This window comes from Heteronotia binoei, chromosome 7, assembly GCF_032191835.1.
Source record: "Heteronotia binoei isolate CCM8104 ecotype False Entrance Well chromosome 7, APGP_CSIRO_Hbin_v1, whole genome shotgun sequence".
Taxonomy (NCBI): Eukaryota; Metazoa; Chordata; class Lepidosauria; order Squamata; family Gekkonidae; genus Heteronotia; species Heteronotia binoei.
In genome coordinates, this window is record NC_083229.1 from 5766657 (window position 1) to 5791900 (window position 25244).

At 48.4% G+C, this 25244-nt stretch overlaps 1 protein-coding gene and 1 non-coding gene across 2 annotated transcripts in view; both read left to right on the plus strand.

Moving 5' to 3' along the window:
- Positions 1-945: 945 nt before the first annotated feature.
- The window catches only part of LOC132574827 (lymphocyte antigen 6E-like), a 30741-nt gene continuing 6442 nt past the window's right edge, over positions 946-25244 (plus strand). The window contains exon 1 of the mRNA XM_060243057.1: positions 946-1054. Coding sequence (XP_060099040.1) covers positions 1000-1054 — 55 coding nt within the window. The 5' untranslated portion in view covers positions 946-999. The remainder of the gene's footprint in view (positions 1055-25244) is intronic.
- Positions 13652-13718, plus strand: TRNAR-GCG (transfer RNA arginine (anticodon GCG)). The gene has a single exon. It is a non-coding gene; the product is annotated as a tRNA-Arg (tRNA).

Sequence of the window (25244 nt, forward strand, 5' to 3'; positions counted from 1 at the left end):
CTGCTGCTTTTGCTTCTTCTTCTGCTGCTGATGCTTCTTCTTCTGCTTCGTCAGCTTCATCTTCTTCTTCTTCTGCTGCTGCTTCTGCTGCTTCTTCTTCTTCTTTTGCTTTTTTGCTTCTTCTGCTTCTACTGCTTGCTTCTTTGTCTTCTTCTGCTGCTGCTTTTGCTTCTTCTTCTGCTGCTGATGCTTCTTCTGTTTCTTCTTCTGCTTCTTCAGCTTCTTCTTCTGCTGCTTCTGCTGCTTCTTCAGCTTCTTCTTCTTTTGCTTTTCGCTTCTTCTGCTTCTACTGCTTGCTTCTTTGTCTTCTTCTGCTGCTGCTTTTGCTTCTTCTTCTGCTGCTGATGCTTCTTCTGTTTCTTCTTCTGCTTCTTCAGCTTCTTCTTCTGCTGCTTCTGCTGCTTCTTCAGCTTCTTCTTCTTTTGCTTTTCGCTTCTTCTGCTTCTACTGCTTGCTTCTTTGTCTTCTTCTGCTGCTGCTTTTGCTTCTTCTTCTGCTTTTCTATTACCTTGAAAGCCCCTTGCTGGGGTCACCATAAGACTCGGATGGGAGGAAGAGGAAGGCAATGGGCAACCTCCTCCGCGTGCGTCCCTTAGAAACCTCACGGGGGTCGCCACAAGTCAGGTCTGATGCGATGGCCCTTTCCAGCACCACCGCCCCCGTACGTTTCACCTTCCTCCTTCACCTCAGGCCTGCCTTGAAGGCTGTCAACCTGGAGCAACAGAGATAGCGAAGGGTCAAGTCATCCGTGGCCTTTCTCAATAACAAATATTGCTATAACGAACGACTGGTGTTTCTTGGGCAACCCCCTCTGGAATGTCACGCCGGCCGCAATACGCTTTGCATGAATCCTCCTCTGTTGTGATGCGCACAATTCCCTTTGGTCCCTCCCTAACGGCACACCCCAAACTGGTATCACGACTGGCTCTTTGGTAGCCAAGAGATATCTACTGCCAGAAGAGCTGACTCTCCTTTATTCTCCAGGAAGACCTCGCCAGGATGAAACCTTTCCCGGTCGTGCTGGCGGTGGCAGTAGCCCTGTGCGTGCAGAGAGGTAAGCCCCGGGATTCCCTTGTAAGAAACGGAGCTGGAGGGTGGCCCTGAGAAGGAATCTGGCAGACGGAGCGCAAACACGAAGCCGCTCGACTTGAACGGCTGAGATGGTGCGATAGAGATCACCTCGCCTTGCAGAAAACCAGTTTCGGAGCTCGGAGAGTCTCAAATTTCCCAACATCAAGGGTTGGATTTTTCTGCCGGGGTGAATGGATGGAAGGGGCTTCTTCAAACACCCCCCCCCAAAGGCTAACCTGAGGATCTTGGGACCTGCGTGGCTGAAAGGCATTTGCAAGAGGGATTATCATAAGGAGGGAAACCAAACGAGATGGGGCGAGAAGCTGGCTCAGTTAGAGATGCCAACCTCCAGGTTTGACCTGGGGATCCCCCTGGGATTAGAGCTCAACTGCAGACCACTGAGGTCAGTTTCCCTGGAGAAAATGGCTGCTTTGGAGGGCACTGTACCCCACTGAGGTCTTTGACCTCTCTACCACCCCAAACTCCCCCCACCGGCAGTGCCAGATTAAACCCTGTGGAGGCCCCTAGGCAGTCAAAATCTCAGAGGGGTGGGGGTGCCTTGCAAATTATCTCAGAGCACCCGTCCCATTGCCCATGACCCCTACTGCAGCCTGCAAGCACCTTCTTCAAAGCCCCTTTGACTAAACTGCGGGGGAGAGGCAGAGAGAGGCAAACTTGGCGACAACGCCAGCAGCAGCCGCACCAGGCAAATCAGGCAAAGAGCGGCTCAGTTGCTGGCTGCGTGTGCAGGCTGGGAGGGCTGCAAGCAGGGGGGGAAGCCAGCCTGGGCCCCCCTAAAGGCATGGGGTCCCACAGGCCAGTGCCTCCTTGGCCTAATTGTTCATCCGGCCCTGCCCAACCCTAGGCATAGTCCCACCGCAACAGTTACTATTTTTCGATTCCTTCAACAGTTTATTGATCTCCTGGCACTGATTAACCCTTTAGAGGCTCTCAGAGTGGTAGGATTATAATGTGAGACCTTGGGGTCTCTTTTAGTCATGAACTGTGTGTCACAGTGGATCTCCATGATCTGGGGCAGGGGCAGCCAAACTTGCTTCACACAAGAGTCGCGTAGAATAAACGTCAGATGTTTGAGAGCCGCAAGTAGGGTTGCCAAGTCCAATTCAAGAAATATCTGGGGACTTTGGGGGTGGAGCCAGGAGACTTTGGGGGTGGAGCCAGGAGACATTAGGGGTGGAGCCAAGATCAAAGCTGTGACAAGCATAATTGAACTCCAAAGGGAGTTCTGGCCATCACATTTAAAGGGACGGCACACCTTTTCAATGCCTTCCTTCCATAGGAAATAATGAAGGATAGGGGCACCTTCTTTTGGAGCTCATAGAATTGGACCCCCTGGTCCAATCTTTTTGAAACTTGGTGGGTATTTTGGGGAGAGGCACTAGATGCTATACTGAAAATATGGTGCCTCTACCCCAAAAAACAGCCCCCCCAGAGCCCCAGATACCCGCAGATCAATTCTCCTTGATTTTCTATGGGAATATATCTCCATAGGGAATAACAGAGTTCCCAGCAGACATTTCCTTCCCCTCCCCCCGCTGTCTGATGACCCTGAAGCGGGGGGACGGCCTCCAAACCGGGGGATCCCCTGCCCCCACCTGGGGATTGGCAACCCTAGCCACAAGACGTGAAGGTCAGACGTTTGAGAGCTGGAAGGAGGGAAGGAAGGAATTGGGGGAGGGAGAGATAGAGAAAAAGCAACTTTAACTTTAAATGCGTTCTCCAAGCTGCCAGTTGGCTTGACTTGGAGAAGTGATTTAAAGAGAGAAATGCCTTCTCCAACAGTGCCGGATTAAACCCTGTGGAATCCCCAAGGTAGTCAAAGTCTTGGGAGGGGCCCTTGCAAATTACCTCAGTGTTGGAGCGTCCCCCCGCCACCTGTGCCCCCGCTGCAGCCTCCTTCTCAGAACCCCCTTTGACAAAGCTGTGGGAGAAAGGCAGAGAGGGGCAAACTTGGCAACGACTCCAGCAGCAGCTGCGCCAGGCGAGTTGGCCCAAAATGGCTCTGTTTCTGGTTGTGCCCGCAGGCTGGGAAGGTTGCAAGCAGGGGGGGAAACGGGGTGGGGGGGGGAAGCCAGCCCAGGGCTCCTAAAGGTGTGGGGGCGCATAGGCAAGTACCTAGTTGGCCTAATTATTAATCCAGCCCTGTTCTCCAAGCCCGCTGATGGGGTGGTGGTGGTATTGAGAGTCACATAATATGGGGCATGGCTCTTTCCCTGGTATGGGGCGTGGCTCTTTCCCCAGCCTTGTGTGGAGGACAAGGAGGCCTAAGGAGTCTGAACTTTTGACATAAGGAAAATGGAGGAAAGGGTTAAGGGGGGCAAATCTGTATTCATCTCTTGCTTCAGCTTAGCATCAGTAGGGAAGAGGAATCGTGCCCCAGGTGGGTCGTGAGGAAGGTTATGGGGTAGGGGGGGTGTGAGAGAGTGCATTGTGCATGTTGTTGTGGAGTTTTGTTTTGTTTTTTTTGTAAATGATAATTTTTTATTGAAGCGAGACACAAAGGGTACGAATTCCAAAGGAACAGACTTGCTAGAAATATTACGCTTGCAAAGCACCTGAGAGAGAAAGAAGAAAAAAAAAAAGAAATGGCAGCTTCACAATCGCAACAAGTCTACAGGGGAAACAAGACTTGGAACTTTATCTAACATTGCCGTATAGTTCAGCAATGGTAATCATATTGAAGGGAAATCTGACTCGCAATCTACTTTTTCATTGCATTGGTCATGGGACAATGTTTTCCCCATGACATAAAAATCTCCAAACATTATCAAACCATAATGAGAGAGACGGAGAGTGACTTATTTTAAAGGGTGATTTGTTTTAAAGGATGATTAACATGTGGAATTCACTGCCACAGGAGGTGGCGGCGGCTACAAGCATAGCCAGCTTCAAGAGGGGATTGGATAAAAATATGGAGCAGAGGTCCATCAATGGCTATTAGCCACAGTGTGTGTGTGTGTATGTGTGTGTGTGTGTGTGTGTATATATATATATATATATATATATATATATATATATATATATATATATATATATATATATATATATGCATATATTGTATGAATATATATATTTTGGCCACTGTGTGACACAGAGTGTTGGACTGGATGGGCCATTGGCCTGATCCAACATGGCTTCTCTTATGTTCTTATTTTTCCATCGTGATAAGAACATAAGAGAAGCCATGTTGGATCAGGCCAATGGCCCATCCAGTCCAACACTTTGTGTCACATAAGAACATAAGAGAAGCCCTGTTGGATCAGGCCAATGGCCTATCCACTCCAACACTCCGTGTCACATAAGAACATAAGAGAAGCCATTTTGGATCAAGCCAATGGCCCCTCCAGTCCAACACTCTGTGTCACATAAGAACATAAGAGAAGCCATTTTGGATCAAGCCAATGGCCCCTCCAGTCCAACACTCCGTGTCACATAAGAACATAAGAGAAGCCATTTTGGATCAAGCCAATGGCCCCTCCAGTCCAACACTCTGTGTCACAGAAGAACATAAGAGAAGCCGTGTTGGATCAGGCCATTGGCCCCTCCAGTCCAACACTCCGAGTCACATAAGAACATAAGAGAAGCCCTGTTGGATCAGGCCAATGGCCCCTCCAGTCCAACACTTGGGGGGGGCACAGTGGGAGGGCTTCTAGTATCCTGGCCCCACTGGTGGACCTCCTGACGGCGCTTGGGTTTTTTGGCCACTGTGTGACACAGAGTGTTGGACTGGATGGGCCATCGGCCTGATCTAACATGGCTTCTCTTATGTGTGACACAGAGTGTTGGACTGGAGGGGCCACTGGCCTGATCCAACATGGCTTCTCTTATGTTCTTATGAGTTTTTTGCCATCTTCTGGGCAGGGGGCACTGGAGATGTATGTTTGTGGGGGGGAGTGTTTGTGAGTTTCCTGCATTGTGCAGGGGGTTGGACTAGATGACCCTAGAGGTCCCTTCCAACTCTATGATTCTAAGTTCTCACAGGCTTCCTCGAGAGGCAGTGGGCTCTCCTTCCTTGGAGGTTTTGAAACAGAGGCTAGATGGCCATCTGACAGCAATGAAGATCCTGTGAATTTAGGGGGAGGTGTTTGTGAGTTTCCTGCATTGTGCAGGGGGTTGGACTAGATGTCCCTGAAGGTCCCTTCCAAGTCTATGATTCTATGATCCCAACGCTGCTCAGACCTACCGCTTCATTTCCCACCTTTTCTTCTGCCACCGTGTGGGCTTTTATGGGGAGGGAAACATGATTCAGGCAGAGCGGTTAGAGTATCAGACTAGGATTGTAGAGCTCTGTGTTCAAATCCCCATGTGTTCAAATGCCACGAATCTCACCAACGGTGCAGCTCTAAGCATGGTTACACCCTCCTAAAATCCAATGAAGTCAGCTATCTAAGTGGAATGCCTCAAGGATCTGTCCTGGGGCCTGTTTTGTTTAACGTCTTTGTAGATGATTTGAATGAAGGAATAGTGGGAATGCTTATTAGATTTGCATATGATATTACATTGGGAGGGGTTGCAAATACAGAAGACGGCAGAGACAGGATCCAGGATGATCTTGGCAAGCTGAAAAAACTGGGCTGAAACCAGGGAGGGATGGTTTCAATGGCAGAGCATCTGTTTGGGAAGCAGAAGGTCCCAGGTTCAATCCCCGGCATCTCCACTAAAAAAGGGTCCAGGCAAATAGGCGTGAAAAACCTCAGCTGGAGACCCTGGAGAGCCGCTGCCAGTCTGAGTAGACAATACTGACTTTGATGGATCGAGGGTCTGATTCAGTAGAAGGCAGCTTCATATGTTCATAAGTTCATTCATATGTTCATAAGTTCAATAAAATGAATTTTAACAGGAATAAATGTGAAATTCTGCATTTAGGTAGGAAAATTCCAATGCATGGTTATAGGATAGGGGAGACTTGTCTTAGCAATAGTCTGTGCGAAAAGGATCTAGGGGTCTTAGTGGATCATACGTTGAACATGTGTCAACAGTGCGATGTGGTGGCTAAAAAGGCAAAATGCAATTTTGGGCTGTACCAAAAGAAGTATAGTGTCCAGATCACGCCATGTGATGGTATCGCTTTACTCTGCTCCGGTAAGACCTCACTTGGAGTAGTGTGTTCAGTTTTGGGCATCACATTTTAACAAGGATATAGACAGGGGTCGTTTTGTAGAAAAATACGTAGGTGGTGGAGCTCATCCAGGGATTGTTATGCAGCTGCACCTAATGGACAAGGAGGTGGAACTCTCAGAAGGAGGAGGCGGAACTCTCAGAAAGGTTCAGGAGCTGCGCTTCTGTGAGCACCCACTGAATCTGAGGCCTGGATATAGACAAGCTGGAAGGGGTCCAGAGGAGGGCGACAACGATGGTGAGGGGTCTGGAGACCAAGTCCTATGAGGAAAGGTTGAAGGAGCTGGGGATGTTTAGCCTGGAGAGGAGGCAGCTGAGAGGTGATAGGATCACCATCTTCGAGTACTTGAAGGGCTGTCATAGAGAGGATGGGGTGGAATTGTTTTCTGTGGCCCCAGAAGGTCGGACCAGAACCAATGGGTTGAAATTAAATCAAGAGTTTCTGGCTCAACATTAGAAAGAACTTCCTGACAGTTAGAGTGGAACAGGCTTCCTCGGGAAGTGGTGGGCTCTCCTTCCTTGGAGGTTTTTCAGCAGAGACTAGAGGGCCATCTGACAGCAATGCAGATCCTGTGGATTTAGGGGGAGGTGTTTGTGAGTTTCCTGCATTGTGCAGGGGGCTGGACTAGATGTCCCTGGAGGTTCCTTCCAACTCTAGGATTCTATGATGTATGTAGAGTTTTCAAGTCAAGTGACATTCAGAGGTGCTTTGGCCCTCTGTGCAGCAACCGTGGACTTCCTTGGCGGTCTCAACCCTGCTTAGCTTCCAAGATCTCATGAGATTGGGCTGGGGTTGCCAAGTCCCCTGCGGCTGCCGCATGGGGCGCTCTAGGAATTCGCTTTAAACTCTATGGTTTCGCACGGGGACGCTCTAGCAATTTGGGGGAGAACTCTATGGTGCCATAGAGTCCACCCCCCGCCAATTGCTGGAGCGTCCCCGTGCATAACCATAGCGTTTCAAGTGACTCCCTAGAGAGTCCCGTGAGAGGTGCCCAGTGCTATACATCACTTCAGTTTAGTGTAGTGGTTAAGTGTGCAGACTCTTATCTGGGAGAACCAGGTTTGATTCCCCACTCCTCCACTTGCACCTGCTGAGATGGCCTTGGGTCAGCCATAGCTCTGGCAGAGGTTGTCCTTGAAAGGGCAGCTGCTGGGAGAGTCCTCTCAGCCCCACCCACCTCACAGGGTGTCTGTTGTGGGGGAGGAAGGGAAAGGAGATTGTGAGCCGCTCTGAGACTCTTCGGAGTGGAGGGCGGGATATAAATCCAATGTCTTCATCTACCTCACAGGGTGTCTGTTGTGGGGGAGGAAGGTAAAGGAGATTGTGAGCCGCTCTGAGACTCTTCGGAGTGGAGGGCGGGATATAAATCCAATATCTTCATCTTCTTCTTCTTCTGGGTGATGTCATTGCGGCACACAGCGACCGGGTTGGAGCCTGCCAAATTGGGGGATCCCCCGCCCCCAGTGGGAACTTGATAGGGCTAATTTGGGCCATCCAGGTCAAGGCAAGAGATGAACAGAGGTGGTTCCTCATTGCCTGCCTCTGCGTAGCAACCCGGGGCTTCCTTGGTGGTCTCTCATCCATATACTAACCAGATCCGACCCTGCTCAGCTTCCAAGATCTGATGCGATTGAGTTAGCCTGGGCCATTCCAAGTCTATGGATGAAGGGGGGGGAAATAAATGGATCGATAGACCACTCAGCCAATTGTCGTGAGCCCTGACGAGGAGGCGCTGGAAGGGTTAACAGCCCTGGAAGAGGTGCCAGCCAGTTCCTCAGCTGAACAAACAGCAGCTGGCCCATCAATCACTCTCCAGGCACCAGTGTCAGCTACTGACGATCAATCTCCTCCAAGCTCTCCTCCTCCCATCTCAAGAGTTCGAAGCAGGCTCCGGAAAGAACTTTCAGAGCGAAGAAACGAGACACGCCGATGCTTCAGATCTCTCAGCCCTGAGTTCGAGCAGAGTCACTGCCACCCAGGGAGCAAGCTGATTGAGACTCTCATATAGCTCCCACCCAGGACCTGGTAAACTTGTGGAAGCAACAAGTCTATTCTCTGGCTTGCATCCATGCTCCTTCCTGATCCTGACCTGCTTGATTTCCTTGGCACCCTGACCCTTTGGCTTTTGGACACTGACTTCTGATTCTGGTTTGTGATTTTGCTTTGGTGACTTACTTTTGGTGACTTTGGTGACTTAGCCCCTGCTTGACTTCCTAGACTTTAACCTTGGGCTGGCTTTGGACTCCTGCCTGCCTGCACCCGGAGAACGTGACACCAATGGTGGACGTGGGAGGTGACAGGGACCGTGTGCTGTTATCTGTGCAACGGAATAAGAACATGATGCACACTTGCAGGCTATAATGTGCACGCCGAGCACACCGACGCTTTGAGCCTGCTGTGTGAAAGCTGCGTTCCCACTTCTGCAGATGCAGAGCCAAATGTGTGCTTTCGATGCGTGTGAAAATGTAAAGAAGGGTTGGAAACATACTGAAAGGCTGCCAAATACGTTGGTGTGAGCTGCGGAGAGAGGCGGTCTGTGCGTGCTAAGACTCGAAGGCAGGCGTTCCAGAGCTGTGGAAAGCGCTCCAGGATAAACCCAACCCAAACGATGCATGTGGTGAGTAGGCTTGCCAATCCCCAGGTGGGGGCAGGGGATCCCACGGTTTGGAGGCCCTCCCCCCACTTCAGGGTCATCAGAAAGCATGGGGGGGGGGATGTCTGCTGGGCACTCCATTATTCCCTATGGAGACTGATTCCCATAGCTTATAATGGAGAATTGAACCGTGGGTATCTGGGGCTCTGGAGGGGCTGTTGTTTGAGGGAGAGGCACCAACTTTGCAGCACAGCGTCCCGTGCCTCTCCTTCCCTCCCTTGGAAGTAATGAATGATGGAGGCACCTGTTTCGGGGCTCGTAGAATTGGAACTTCTGGTGGCTCGGGAGCCACATGTGGCTCTTTCACTTGTATTGAAGGCCCCACCACCACCGTCAGCCAGCTTGGAGAAAGCATTTGTCTCTTTAAATCACTTCTCCAAACCAAGCCAGATGGCAGTTTGGAGAATGCATTTAGAGTCAAAGTTGCTTTGTTTCCATCTCTCCCCATCTTCCTTCCTTCCTTCCTTCCTTCCTTCCTTCCTTCCTTCCTTCCTTCCTTCCTTCCTTCCTTCCTTCCTTCCTTCCTTCCTCCCTCCCTCCCTTCTTCCCACCCTCCCTCCTTCCTTCCTTCCATCTTCTCTCCCTCCCTCCTTCCTTCCTTCTTCCCTCCCTCCCTCCTTCCTTCCATCTTCCCTCCCTCCCTCCTTATTTATTTATTTATTTATTTCATTCGATTTATATCCCGCCCTACCCCACCGAAGCGGGCTCAGAGCGGCTTCCCTCCCTCCCTCCCTCTCGCCTTCCTTCCTTCTTCCCTCCCTCCCTCCATCTTCCCTCCCTCCCTCCCTCCCTCCCTCCCTTCCTTCCTTCCTTCCTTCCTTCCTTCCTTCCTTCCTTCCTTCCTTCCTTCCTTCCTTCCTTCCTTCCTTCCTTCCTTCCTTCCTTCCTTCCTTCCTTCTTCCCTCCCTCTCCTTCCCTCCTTCTTTTCTCCCTCCCTCTCCTTCCATCCTTCTTTTCTCCCTCCCTATCCTTCCATCCATCCTTCCTTCCTCTCCTTCCTTCCTCCCTCCCTCCCTCCCTGTCTTGCAGCTCTCAGACATCTGATGTTTATTCTATGTGACTCTTAAGCAAGTTTGGCCGCCTGTGCCCTGGTGCAATCTTTTTGAAACTTGGTGGGTTTTTTTAAGCGAGGCACCGGATGTTATGCTGAAAAGGTGGTGCCTCTGCCTCAAAAAACAGGCCCGCCCAGAGCCCCAGATATCCACAGAGACTCTCCATTATTCACTATGGGGATCACAGGGTAATGCGGAGCGCCGAGTGGGCACTACTCATTCCCTGCTTTGTGATGACCCTGAAGTGGGGAGAGGGCCTCCAAACTCCCTGCCCCCAACTGAGGATTAAAACCGACACCAAAACCCAGCACAGCTACTATTACTGGCGTAATAACAACACATATAAAGAGCAATCTATAAATTAATAAATCCAATTCATTAGATACGAGCCTCCTGCCTTTCAAACGTGGAAGGCTGCCCTCTTGCAGAAATAATGGACTCCTCGGAAAGCAGCCAAAGGCGGAAGCTAAAGTGCATGCTTGAATGCTGAAAGCCCCCCCCCCGTGCTTCCGCCTTTGGCAGCTTTCCGCCGAGTCCATTATTTCTGCAAGAGGGCAGCCTCGCCCGTTCGAAATGCAGGAGGCTCATATCTAATGAATGGGATTTATTAATTTATCAGTGGCTCTTTAGGTGTGTTATTACCCCAGTAATTGTAGCTATGTTGCTTATTGGTCTTGGTTTTCACAGTGGTCTGCGGCTTCCTCTTTTTGGTTTCCTTGGACCCAACTGAGGACTGGCAACCCTTGGGCCCCAATCCGTGCCACTGGGAATGATCTGGCGAGAGGATTCAAAGGACTGTCCAAGAGAGAAAGCCCTCCTTGCCTGGGCCACAATCTGCTTCTCGAATCAGCTGCCACAACATGCAGCAAGAAGACGTCCCTCAAAGGGGAACAGAAGCATTTAGGCTGCTTTGATGGGGCCTGCCTGCTGCCGGTTTTAACCTTGGACTGCAAAACCTGCCCTCTTAGGGGCCTCTTGTTAGAGTCACATCTAATGTGTGACTATAATGAGAGCCAGTTTGGTGTAGTGGTTAAGTGTGTGGACTCTTATCTGGGAGAACCGGGTTTGATTCCCCACTCCTCCACTTGCACCTGCTGGAATGGCCTTGGGTCAGCCAGAGCTCTCTTATTTGGGAGAACCGGGTTTGCTTCCCCACTCCTCCACTTGCACCTGCTGGAATGGCCTTGGGTCAGCCAGAGCTCTCTTATCTGGGAGAACCGGGTTTGATTCCCCACTCCTCCACTTGCACCTGCTGGAATGGCCTTGGGTCAGCCAGAGCTCTCTTATTTGGGAGAACCGGGTTTGATTCCCCACTCCTCCACTTGCAGCTGCTGGAATGGCCTTGGGTCAGCCAGAGCTCTCTTATATGGGAGAACCGGGTTTGCTTCCCCACTCCTCCACTTGCACCTGCTGGAATGGCCTTGGGTCAGCCAGAGCTCTCTTATCTAGGAGAACCGGGTTTGATTCCCCACTCCTCCACTTGCACCTGCTGGAATGGCCTTGGGTCAGCCAGAGCTCTCTTATTTGGGAGAACCGGGTTTGCTTCCCCACTCCTCCACTTGCACCTGCTGGAATGGCCTTGGGTCAGCCAGAGCTCTGGCAGAGCCGTCCTTGAAAGATCACCTTCTGGGAGAGCTCTCTCAGCCCCACCTACCTTGCAGGGTGTCTGTTGTGGGGGAGAAAATAAAGGAGATTGTAAGCTGCTCTGAGACTGATTCAGAAAGATGGAAAAGGAAAGGTCCGACTCTGGGGTGACCTTGCTTTCACAACGTTTTCACCGCAGACTTTTTACAGGGTGGTTTGCCATTGCCTTCCCCAGTCATCTACACTCCCCGCCCCGCCCCCCAACAAGCTGGATGCTCATTTTACCGACCTCGGAAGGATGGAAGGCTGAGTCAACCATGAGCCGGCTACCTGAACCAGCTTCCACCGGGGATTGAACTCAGGTCGTGAGCAGAGAGTTCAGACCACAGTACTGCAGTACTGCTGCTTTACCACTCTGCGCCACGGGGCCACTTTCTCAGAAAGAAGAGCAGGGTATAAATCTGCGGTCTTCTTCTTCTGGGATAGATCCAGTTGGGCAGCCATCTTGGTCTGAAGCAGCAGAACAAGGTTTGAGTCCAGGGCGCCTTTTAAGACCAACCAGGTTTAATTCTGGGTGTACATTTTTGTGTGCCATGAAAGCTTATCACTTTGTGGGTCTTAGAGGTGCCCCCCCCCCGGACTCAAAAGTTGAAACATTTGGGAGGGAACATGCTAAAGTTCTGCGCTGGGTGGATGGGCGGGGGGGGACTCCCAGATCAACAGACAGACAACATTGCCCACACGTACCATGGCGCATGCCGAGTTTTTCTGGAACTCTCGTCCCAGTGCTTTCGAGCTGTGGTGCTGGAGAAGACGCTTGAGAGTCCCTTGGACTGCAAGAAGATCCAGTCAGTCAGTCCTAAGGGAAACCAACCCAGACTGTTCACTGGAAGGTCAGATACTGAAGCTGAAGCTCCAATACTTTGGCCACCCAATGAGAAGGGAGCACTCCCTGGAGAAGACCCTGATGCTGGCCAAAGAAGAAGGGGGCGGCAAAAGAGGAGATGGCTGGACAGCGTTACTGATGCAACAAACACAAATTTGGGCAGACTTCGGAGGATGGTGGAAGACAGGAGGCCCTGGTGTGACTTGGTCCAGGGGGGGGTCGCAAAGAGTCGGACTCGACTATGCGACTGAACAACAATCCCAGTGGGAATTTCTCCTGCAAAGGATCCATCGAAGTGAATGGGAACGCATCTCCCATTCATTCCAATGGGGTGTGTGCAGCACAAATTCATTCCTAACAGGGTTGCCAAGCCCCCCCGTGGCCTCCAAGGGACTGTCAGGATCCTCCGCTGACATCACCGACTTGGTGACGTCACTCAGACGTGACATCATCGCGCCGGCAACGTCTAGGAGCGTCCGGGAAAACTCTCTAGTTTTCCCAGATGCTCTGGCAACTTGGGAGGGAAAAGTTTCCCTCCCCAATTGCTAGAGTGTCTCCGGGAAAACCATAGAGTTTTCCTGGATGCTCCTACAGCGGTCGGTGTGCGATGTTGCTGGCGTGATGACATCACTTCTGAGTGACATCATCATGCCGTGACATCGAGGGAGGATCTCCCTGTTGTGTATGTGGACTCCAATGAAGACTTTGGGTGTTCCTGCCCGGCTCATGGGAGCCATACTGACTGAGCTTGGGGACTTGGGAACAGTGGACAGTAGGATACAAATCTCTGCTGCCCTGGACCAATCACAAGTCCCTGACACTTTGGATGACCCAATAACGTGCTTGCGAGGGAACCCAAAGATGTATATAAGTTTGGCCCCGTTGGCCCAGTTCTCGGTCGCGTTAGTGCAGCCATCTATCATGTTGTACTTAAGAGCTTGTTTTCACTTCCACCTCGCCTGGGGAGGGACGGTGGCTCAGTGGCAGAGCATCTGCTTGCGAAGCAGAAGGTACCAGGTTCAGTCCCTGGCATCTCCACTAAAAAAGTGTCCAGGCAAAGAGGCGTGGAAAACCTCAGCTGGAGACCCTGGAGAGCCGCTGCCAGTTAGGGGAGGGACGGTGGCTCAGTGGCAGAGCATCTGCTTGGAAAGCAGAAGGTCCCAGGTTCAGTCCCTGGCATCTCCACTTAAAAAGGGTCCAGGCAAGTAGGCGTGAAAAACCTCAGCTGGAGACCCTGGAGAGCCGCTGCCAGTTAGGGGAGGGACGGTGGCTCAGTGGCAGAGCATCTGCTTGCGAAGCAGAAGGTCCCAGGTTCAGTCCCTGGCATCTCCACTTAAAAAGGGTCCAGGCAAGTAGGCGTGAAAAACCTCAGCTGGAGACCCTGGAGAGCCGCTGCCAGTTAGGGGAGGGATGGTGGCTCAGTGGCAGAGCATCTGCTTGGAAAGCAGAAGGTCCCAGGTTCAATCCTTGCCATCTCCACTTAAAAAGGGTCCAGGCAAGTAGGCGTGAAAAACCTCAGCTGGAGACCCTGGAGAGCCGCTGCCAGTTAGGGGAGGGACGGTGGCTCAGTGGCAGAGCATCTGCTTGGAAAGCAGAAGGTCCCAGGTTCAATCCTTGCCATCTCCACTTAAAAAGGGTCCAGGCAAGTAGGCGTGAAAAACCTCAGCTGGAGACCCTGGAGAGCCGCTGCCAGTTAGGGGAGGGACGGTGGCTCAGTGGCAGAGCATCTGCTTGGGAAGCAGAAGGTCCCAGGTTCAATCCTTGCCATCTCCACTTAAAAAGGGTCCAGGCAAGTAGGCGTGAAAAACCTCAGCTGGAGACCCTGGAGAGCCACTGCCAGTCTGAGTAGACAATACTGACTTTGATGGACCGAGGGTCTGACTCAGTAGAAGGCAGCTTCAGATGTTCATATCAATGCCTAAGAACCCACTATACTACACTCCCGCTGGCCCAATGCAGGCTGGTGGGTTGGGAACCTCCAGGGTGGGAGAACCCCCGCCCGGCCCAAGAACTTGGCAGCCCTATCCTTACTGGAAGCTTGCACAAGAACACGAGATGGCACAATCCGGGTGTTGCTGGCAAAGCACCTTGCATTCCCACCCCGGGTGGCCTTTCATAGACCGCCTGTGTCGACATGTGAGCACTGCAGCTGTTCATGCCACTGCGGTGGTGCGCGCCTGTTTTACAGCTCCTTCTGCCTCCATTGGGCTCTCCCCTCGGTCCACCTGGCACCACTGTTTCTGCCCTGCCCGCCTGGCACTCAGCCACGATCTCTTTTCTGCCAGAGACTGGGAGAGCCCATCCAACAAATGGGACACAAACACGCGCTTGTCGGATGATTCTCCAGCGTCACCAGCCTGGGCCTCATTGTTATAAAGTGTGAGTCTTGCCCAAGCTGATTGAAATGGGTGGCACCCTTGTGGAACAATTGCCGGGCATGGAAACATCCCTGGGGAACAGAAAGGATTGGCCAGGTGTGCTCTCTGTTGCAACAGTCAGTCATTTGGTTTGATGGTTGGGTTAGACCGGATAAAAGGAAGTACTTCTTCACCCAGAGGGTGATCAACACGTGGAATTCACTGCCACAGGAGGTGGTGGCAGCTGCAAGCATAGACAGCTTCAAGAAGGGACTGGATAAACATCTGGAGCAGAGGTCCATCAGTGGCTATTAGCCACAGCGTATTGTTGGAATACAGTGATGCTCTGTATTCTTGGTGCTTGCGGGGGGGGGCAACAATGTAGGGACTTCTAGTGTTTTGGCCCCACTGATGGACCTCCTGATGGCACCTGGGTATTTTGGCCACTGTGTGACCAGAGTGTTGGACTGGATGGGCTATTGGCCTGATCCAACATGGCTTCTCATGTTCTTATGTGACTCAGAGTGTTGGACTGAATGGGCCATTGGCCTGATCCAACATGGCTTCTCTTATGTGACTCAGAGTGTTGGACTGAATGGGCCATTGGCCTGATCCAACATGGCTTCTCTTATGTTCTTATGTGACTCAGAGTGTTGGACAGGAGGGGCCATTGGCCTGATCCAACAAGGCTTCTCTTATGTTCTTCTGTGACACAGAGTGTTGGACTGGATGGGCCACTGGCCTGATCCAACATGGCTTCTCTTATGTTCTTATGTGACACAGAGTGTTGGACTGGATGGGCCATTGGCCTGATCCAATATGGCTTCTCTTATGTTCTTACATTCTGTCTGGGGCAGTGATGCTCTGTATTCTTGGTGCTTGGGGGGGGGGGGGGGGCGCACAGTGGAATGGCTTCTAGTGTCTGGCCCCACTGATGGACCTCCTGATGGCACCTGGGTTCTTTTGGTCCCTTGGTGACACAGAGTGTTGGACTGGATGGACCATTGTCCTGATCCAACATGGCTTCTCTTATGTCCTTATAGAGAGTCACCTGCTTTGCTTGGGGGTTCCTGGGATGGAGGGGAAGAAGGAGCATTGGTTTTATACCCTGCCCTTCACTACCCAAAGGAGACTCAGAGTGACTTATGATCTCCTTCTCTTCCTCTCCCCACAACAGACAGATTCAGGTGGGCAGCCGTGTTGGTCTGAAACAGTAGAACAAAGGAAGAGTCAAGTCTCACCTTTATTAAGACCAACAAAGTTTTATTCAGAATGTGAGTTTTCATGTGCTAGAAGCACATCATCAGACAATAGGATGGAATGGCAAGCCGTCCTAAATAGAGAGAAAGCAGGCAGCGAGTTAGTATGCAGAGTCATGGAAATGTTTTTTTTTTTGTAGCAGATTAAAAGAGTCACAAGTTGGGGTCTGGTGTTGGTTAGTTTGTGTTGACTGGGCTGAAACAACAACAAAGGCAATAAAAGTCAGAATAGCAGATTGATGTCCATGTACTAAACCCATTAAGTATCCTGGGTGTGAAGTGCAAGAAATGAGAGCCTGTTGTAATGTTAGCTCTGGGTTAAAATGAGGGCGTCGGTTTCTCAGAGGTTTAATTTAAACATGTAACACACCCATGAACTTAATTCTGGTTTGCCATTAGAAAAAGGAACACATTAAAATATAGTGGAAGATGGGCTTAGTATATGTAATGAGATAAAACAGCCAGTACAGTATCCCTATTTGAGTATGTCAATACAAAAAAAACATTATTCTGGTACACTATTCTAAAAGAGAAATACATTGGAATACTGTGAATGTATGGCTATACTTGGTGAAGGTGAATTTAGTATATGTAATGAGATTAAAAAAACCCAATATCCCTGTTCAGTCCTGGGGAGGTATTTGTTCCAAGTTTTGTAATAATTTGCAATTCAGCAGTTTCCCTCTCCATTCCGTTCTTGCGTTCCTTTGCCTCAAAACAGCAACTTTGAGGTCACCCACTGAATGCTCTGGAAGGTTAAAATGTTCTCCTGTGGGTTTCTCAGTTTTGTGATTCCTGAACAGACATATTCAGGGGAGGGACGGTGGCTCAGTGGTAGAGCATCTGCTTGGGAAGCAGAAGGTCCTAGGTTTAATCCCTGGCATCTCCAAAAAAAGGTCCAGGCAAATAGGTGTGAAAAACCTCAGCTTGAGACCCTGGAGAGCCGCTGCCAGTCTGAGAAGACAATACTGACTTTGATGGACCAAGGGTCTGATTCAGTAGAAGGCAGCTTCATATGTTCATATGGGGCTGAGAGTCCTCTGAGAGAGCTGTGACTGATGCAAGGTCATCCATCTGGCTGCATGTGAAGGAGTGGGGAATCGAACCTGGGGGTCTTCAGATTAGAGCCCTCTGCTCTTAACCACGACACCGAGCGGTCTGTCTGGAATTAGGGTTGCCAACCTCCAGACAGAGCCTGGAGATCTCCTGCTATTAGAAGAGCTCTCCAGATGACAGAGAGAAGATGGCTGCTTCGGAGGGTGGACACGATGGCATTGGACCCTGCAGAGGCCCCTCCCCTTTCCAAGCCTGCCCTCTTCAGGCTCCACCCCTAAACCCCTAGGTATTTCCTAATCCAGAGCTGGTTGAGGGGAACAAACATTACTTCGTATTTTAATTTTTAAAAACGTTTTAAAACGCCCACCTTTTTTCCCATGGGGAACCCCAAATGGCTGACAGCCTTATCCTCTCCTCCATTTTTTCCTCACGACCACCCTGTGAGGCAGGATAGGCTGAGAGTGCATGATTGGCCCAAGGTCACCCAGTGAGCCTCCAGGGCAGGTGGGAGATTCGAACCTGGGTCTTCCAGATCCTAGACCAACACTCTAAATACTACACCGCCTTGGAATGCAGAAGCCAAAGTTACCAAAGTGTTAACTAGCTTCTGGAAAGGAAAGGTCCCCTGTGCAAGGACCAGTCGTTTCGGACTCCGGGGTGACGTTGCTTTCACAAGGTTTTCAGGGCAGACTTTTTTACGGGGTGGTTTGTCATTGCCTTCCCCGGTCATCTACGCTTTCCCCCCAGCAAGCTGGGTGCTCGTTTGACCGACCTCGGAAGGATGGAAGGCTGAGCCAGCCTCGAGCCGGCCGGCTACCTGAACCAGCTTCCGCTGGGATCGAACTCAGGTCATGAGCAGAGGGCTCCGACTGCAGTACTGCAGCTTTACCACTCTGTGCCACGGGGCTGTTAACTAGCTTCTGACAGAGATGCAATTGTGGCTTACCACTGAGGAATTCTGCTCCCCGCAAGCATCACTGTCTCTCATCTTTTTCATCTCTCCATCCTTCAAAGTGCTCACGGTTAGCATAGGTGGTGGTTGTCTGTACATCTCTACACACAGGGCTTTTTGGGATAGAAAAAAGCCTGGCAGGAACTCATTTGCATATGAGGCCACACCCCCTGAGAGCACCATTGTGTTGCACATTGTTTTTGTGGTACAAAAAGTCCAGCAAGAACTCATGTGCATATGAAGCCACACCCCCTGATATCACCACTGTTTTGCACAGAACTTTTCCGGTAGAAAAGCCCAGCAGGAATTTATTTGCATGTTAGGCTACACCTCCAACACCAAGCCAACCAGAACGCCGTTCCTGTGAGTTTCTGCTCAAAAAAAGCCCTGTATCTTCTATTTTCTTAAATTCTTATTAGACTTTCTTATTTCCATTTCTGGCTTCCTGTTATTTCTAATTGATTTACAGCGCTTCAAGATTGTAATGGGTCTCCGTTTTATTTCTTACGTGATTCCTTTCAATAGGTCTGCTAATTGTATATCACAGTATTAGATCATTCTTTTTTTTTTTGTATGCGTGTGAGATAATTAACTTATTTATTTATTGAGATCTGTTTCGTTACTTATACCAGAGGTGGGCAAACTTGTTTAACGTAAGAGCCACATAGAATAAATGTCAGATGTGTGAGAGCCACAAGACACAAACGTCAGATGTCTGAGAGAAGGAAGGAAGAAAGGAAGGAAAATAGGTGGGGAGGAAGAGAGAAAGCTGGAAAGAAAGCAACTTGAACTTTAAATGCATTCTCCAAGCCACTGGCTGGCTTGGCTTCAAGAAATGAAATTGCTGAGCAGTCAGGTTAAAACAGATAAAAGGAAGTACTTCTTCATCCAAAGGGTGATTAATATGTGGAATTCACTGCCACAGGAGGTGGTGGCAGCTATAAGCATAGCAAGCTTCAAAAGGGGATTGGATAAAAATATGGAGCAGAGGTCCATCAGTGGCTATTAGCCACAGTGTGTGTATATATGTATTTTGGCCACTGTGTGAAACAGAATGTTGGACTGCTGGGTCATTGGCCTGATCGAACATGGTTTCTCTTATGTTCTTATGTAAGTGGTTTCAAGGGACAAATACCTTCTCTGTGGGGTCTTCAAGAGCCACACGATGTGTGCAAAAGAGCCACATGTGGCTCCCGAGCCAGAGTTCGGCCACCCCTGACTGATACACTCTCCATCTACACTCCAAACGTTGATTTTATTCAGTTTGTTGTAAATCTTTGACATTTCAATAAACTTTTGAAACTTAAACAAAGAAAAAAAGCCGCTGTCTAAACATTATGCACAAAGAAATCAACGCGTATGGGGGGTGGAGCTGGTACAAGCATGCTGGTCTCACCCCACCCATCTAGGCTTCCTGGCTCCTGAGCGTGGCGTGTGTGGACGTAGGTGGTATTGCTGTGATTAGGGATGCTGGACGTCCTTGGAGGAGCCAGCACCTTTGACTCAAGATGTTTTTGAATTGAGCATGAATATATGAAGATATGTATAAGAACATAAGAGAAGCCGTGTTGGATCAGGCCAATGGCCCGTCCAGTCCAACACTCTGTGCCACACAGAAGAACATAAGAGAAGCCATGCTGGATCAGGCCAATGGCCCATCCAGTCCAACACTCTGTGTCACACAGAAGAACATAAGAGAAGCCATGCTGGATCAGGCCAATGGCCCATCCAGTCCAACACTCTGTGTCACACAGAAGAACATAAGAGAAGCCATGCTGGATCAGGCCAATGGCCCATCCAGTCCAACACTCTGTGTCACACAGAAGAACATAAGAGAAGCCATGCTGGATCAGGCCAATGGCCCATCCAGTCCAACACTCTGTGTCACACAGAAGAACATAAGAGAAGCCATGCTGGATCAGGCCAATGGCCCATCCAGTCCAACACTCTGTGTCACACATAAGAACATAAGAGAAGCCATGCTGGATCAGGCCAATGGCCCATCCAGTCCAACACTCTGTGTCACACATAAGAACATAAGAGAAGCCATGTTGGATCAGGCCAATGGCCCATCCAGTCCAACACTCTGTGTCACACATAAGAACATAAGAGAAGCCATGCTGGATCAGGCCAATGGCCCATCCAGTCCAACACTCTGTGTCACATAAGAACATAAGAGAAGCCATGTTGGATCAGGCCAATGGCTCCTCCAGTCCAACACTCTGTGTCACATAAGAAAAGCCCTGTTGGATCAGGCCAATGGCGCATCCAGTCCAACACTGTGTCACACATAAGAACATAAGAGAAGCCATGTTGGATCAGGCCAATGGCCCATCCAGTCCAACACTCTGTGTCACACATAAGAACATAGGAGAAGCCATGCTGGATCAGGCCAATGGCCCATCCAGTCCAACACTCTGAGTCACACATAAGAACATAAGAGAAGCCATGTTGGATCAGGCCAATGGCCCCTCCAGTCCAACATTCTGTGTCACATAAGAGAAGCCCTGTTTGATCGGGCCAATGGCCCATCCAGTCCAACACTCTGTGTCACACATAAGAACATAAGAGAAGCCATGTTGGATCAGGCCAATGGCTCATCCAGTCCAACACTCTGTGTCACACATAAGAACATAAGAGAAGCCATGTTGGATCAGGCCAATGGCCCATCCAGTCCAACACTCTATGTCATATAAGAACATAAGAGAAGCCATGTTGGATCAGGCCAATGGCCCATCCAGTCCAACACTCTGGGTCACACAGTGGCCAATATATATATATACACTGTGGATAATAGCCGCTGATGGACCTCTGCTCCATATTTTTATCCAATCCCCTCTTAAAGCTGGCTGTGCTTGTAGCCGCCACCACCTCCTGTGGCAGTGAATTCCACATGTTAATCACCCCAACGTGAACATCTGAAGAGGCCTCCGTGTGAGACAGCCGGCTTCACTTGCGGCCCCATGATCAATTTATGGAATTGGGGTTCACCTTCTTTGCCACTGACAGTCTCTGAAGAACGGCAGTGGTTTCTGCCTTTGAATCCATGGAATGATTGCAGTGCATATAAGTGCAATTTTGAACTGTTGGTTTGTCGTCTCCCAGTTGCACCGGGAGTTTATCGGGTCAAAGTGATATTTGGATGAACGCAACATATATGAAATTGTTTTAATGTTTCCATGGCACTTTTTGGAAATTTTCCACAATTATACCCTTTAAATTGATTATAAATCAATTTATAAATCAATAAATCAAGCCCTATATGGCCTGGGACCTGCCTATTTGAAGGACCGTCTCTCCCCACATGTTCCCCAGAGAGTACCGAGGTCGGGAACCCAAAACCTTCTCGCTTTCCCTGGGCCAAAAGAAGCCCGCCTTAAGTCTACTAGGGACAGGGCCTTCTCTGTTATGGCCCCTACATGGTGGAACCAGCTACCGGAGGAGGTGAGGGCCCTTCGGGACCTTACTCAGTTCCGCAGGGCCTGTAAGACAACCCTCTTCCGGTTAGCTTACACCTAACTGATACCGGAACTAATATAGCTTTATCAGATTCTTGCTATTTATATTGTTATAAGGTTTGATGTTTTAAGGTTTTAAATGTTTTGATTGTTTTAACTGCTTATATATTTAAACGCTAATCTAATTTTATGTCTTATTATCTGTTGTGAGCCGCCCTGAGCCACTTTGTGGGAAGGGCGGGATATAAATCATAAATAAATAAAAATAAATCTGTTGCCAGCAATTTGCAGCCGTGAACCTTTGAGGTTTTTTGTGGTGATTAGGGAGGCTGCCTTTTTACTTCTTTGTATGTAGTTTTTTTTAATTTTTTCGCATGCATAAACAATTTTATTAGCAACATATGGTAGTAGAACTATATCTACAACTTATAAAAGGCTTAAGATAAAAAAACAAAACATCATTCTACCCCACATCTTACTTTTCTCCCACCCCTCCCCCCAATACTTGACCCCCGCCAGTGTTATTTTTTTTGGAAGAAGAAGAAGAAGAAGAAGAAGAAGAAGAAGAATATATTGGATTTATATCCCGCCCTCCACTCCGAAGAGTCTCAGAGAGGCTCACAATCTTTTTTATCTTCCTCCCCCACAACAGACACCCTGTGAGGTGGGTGGGGCTGGAGAGGGCTCTCACAGCAGCTGCCCTTTCAAGGACAACCTCTGCCAGAGCTATGGCTGACCCAAGGCCATTCCAGCAGGTGCAAGTGGAGGAGTGGGGAATCAAACCCGGTTCTCCCAGATAAGAGTCCGCACACTTAACCACTACACCAAACTGGCTCTCCACTGGAAAACTGGAAAAAAACAGATATTAAAGGTACCTTTAACTATCAAGAAAAAACAAAAATTGATAAAGAAAAAGATCCCCCCTTCAAAAGTTATATTCTTGTCTTAAATGTCTTAATCATCAAAAATTGTCCAATGTCCTTTTATTTCCCACTCTTTTTCTACATATCTTCTGAATTTCTTCCACTCCCGATTAAAAAGTTCTAAATCGCAGTCTCTTAGTTTTCTTGTTAATTTGTCCATTTCACTCCATGACATAACTTTTATAGTCCAATCCCATTTTTCTGGTATTTTTTCTTGCTTCCACAACTGCGCATACAATGTCCTAGCAGCTGAGAGCAAGTACCATATTAAAGTTCTATCTTCTTTTGGAAATTTTTCCATTTGTAATCCCAGCAGAAAAGTCTCTGCTTCTTTGTTAAATTCATATCCCAGGATCTTAGATATCTCTTGTTGAATCATCTGCCAAAACATTTTAGCTCTTTCACAAGTCCACCACATATGGTAGAAAGAACCTTCATGCTTTTTACATTTCCAGCACCTATCTGGCATCTTATTGTTCATCTTTGCTAATTTTTTTGGAGTCATATACCATCTATACATCATCTTAAAACAGTTCTCTTTAATACTATGACATGTTGCGAGTTTCATAGAGTTTTTCCACAGATATTCCCAAGATTCCATCTTTATTTCTTTATTTACATTAATTGCCCATTTTATCATTTGAGATTTCACTACTTCATCTTCTGTAGTCCATTGTAAAAGTAATTTGTACACTTTTGAAATTAATTTCTCATTATCTCCAAGCAGAACTCTTTCCATTTCTGTTTGCTCTTTCCTTATTCCTTCAGCTTTAATATCATTCTCCATCAAGCTTTTTATTTGTTGCATTTGAAACCAATCATATTTATAATTCAATTCTTCTGCAGTTTTCAGTTCTATTTTCCCACTTTGTATTTTTAGTAGTTGGTTGTATGATAGTTGTTTTTCCTTAACTGTTTTGGCCGTTAACTTTATCACTTTTTTACTTCTTATATGCGTAGAAGAGTTTCAGATGGCAACTAAAAACTTCTTTGCAGATGATTGTTGTGCTGTTTAGTTTGCATGGCTTTTAATGGCCTATTTCTGTCTGCTTGTCGTTTACTTGTTGTTATTAGCTATCTGATAACTTAATTTTTTTTTTTCAAACCTTGTTCTCAGTGTGTAGTATTTTGCTGTCGATCGGGCTGCCGATCCCCAGGTGGGACAAACAGAGTAAACAACGGCAACACAGTATAAACAGAAGTCTAAAAAACAACTGTGTCAGAAACACATAGCACTTATGACAAATTTGCAAAAATCTATATTATATTGTGCAAAAGCATCCAAAATTCATTCCAAAGATAGAAGTCGCAGAGAGAACATAAAGTTCCAAACAAAAACACAGTTCCCAAGGATGACTCCGGAAAATTCCAAAAAGTCTAGAAGGCGTACTACTACTCAGAAGTAAATGCCAAACCGAGTCCTTCCATTGATGTCGGCTCCCGAAGGAGAAAATCTTGCCTTCACGCAATCACCGGCTTAAATCGTCTTCCGCCGCATTTGCAGCTTCTTCACTAGCCAACTGTGTAACAAGACCAAGTGTGAAAGCAATAATACAATGAACAATGTAATCCAAATTAAACAATAAAATGTAAAAGTATAACACATAACGCAACCTGGCAAGGTCCTCAGACCGGCTTCTCTCAAACGCCCATATTATTTCTGTTGACGGCTTGATCATATTAGAGAATCAGCATCCTAAAAGGACAAGTCACAGCTGGTATGGATTAAGCACTTAAAGGGGACCTCATATATATTCACAAACACAAACTCCAAAGAACCTAAACAAAACATGAGAGATCATTACATTGGTTAAGACCGAAGGGCTCAATTGGGTTTAAGCGATGTATCCACCTCGCCTCCTTCTGCAACAGGATTTTTTGTATATCACCACCCTTACAATTAGAAACTTCTACCTTCTGCAATACAAAGAATTTCAAGGATTCTAAGTCATGGCCAGTTTCCAAAGAGGAACGCCAGGAATTTGGTGACGAACCCTTGAGATGTGTTCTAAGACGTGAGTCTTGACAGCCCTCTGAGAACATCCTACATAGGTTTTTGAACATTCACCCAGACCAAGGCATAAATAACGCCCTTGGAGTCACAATTTGTAAACCCAGTTAATTTAATAGTTACTTTCATTTTTGGATCTGCTGGTTTGTTGTCTCCCGGTTGCACCGGGAGTTTATCGGGTCAAAGTGAAATTTGGATGAACGCAACACATATGAAATTGTTTTAATGTTTACATGGCACTTTTGTGAAATTTTCCACAATTATACCCTTTAAATTGATTATAAATTTGTTGCCAGTAATTTGCAGCCGTGAACCTTTGAGGTTTTTTGCGGTGATTAGGGATGCCGCCTTTTTTACTTCCTATATGTGTAGAAGAGTTTCAGACGGCAACTAAAAACTACTTTGCAGATGATTGTTGTGCTGTTTAGTTTGCATGGCTTTTAATGGCATATTTCTGACTGCTTGTCGTTTACTTGTTTTTATTAGCTATCTGATAACTTAATTTTTTTTCCAAACGTTGTTCTCAGTGTGTAGTATTTTGTTGTCGATAGGGTTGCCAATCCCCAGGTGGGGGCAGGGGATTCCCCGGTTTGGAGGCCCTCTCCCCACTTCAGGGTTATCAGAAAGCGGAAGGGGAGTGGGAAATGTCTGCTGGGCACTCCATTATTCCCTATGGAGACCAATTCCCAGGGTATAATGATCCATGGAGAATTGATCCATGGGTATCTGGGGCTCTGGAGGGGCTGTGTTTTGAGATAGAGGCACAAACTATGCAGCATAGCATCCTATGCCTCTCCTCAAAATGCCCCCCAAGTTTCAAAAAGATTGGACCAATTGGGGTC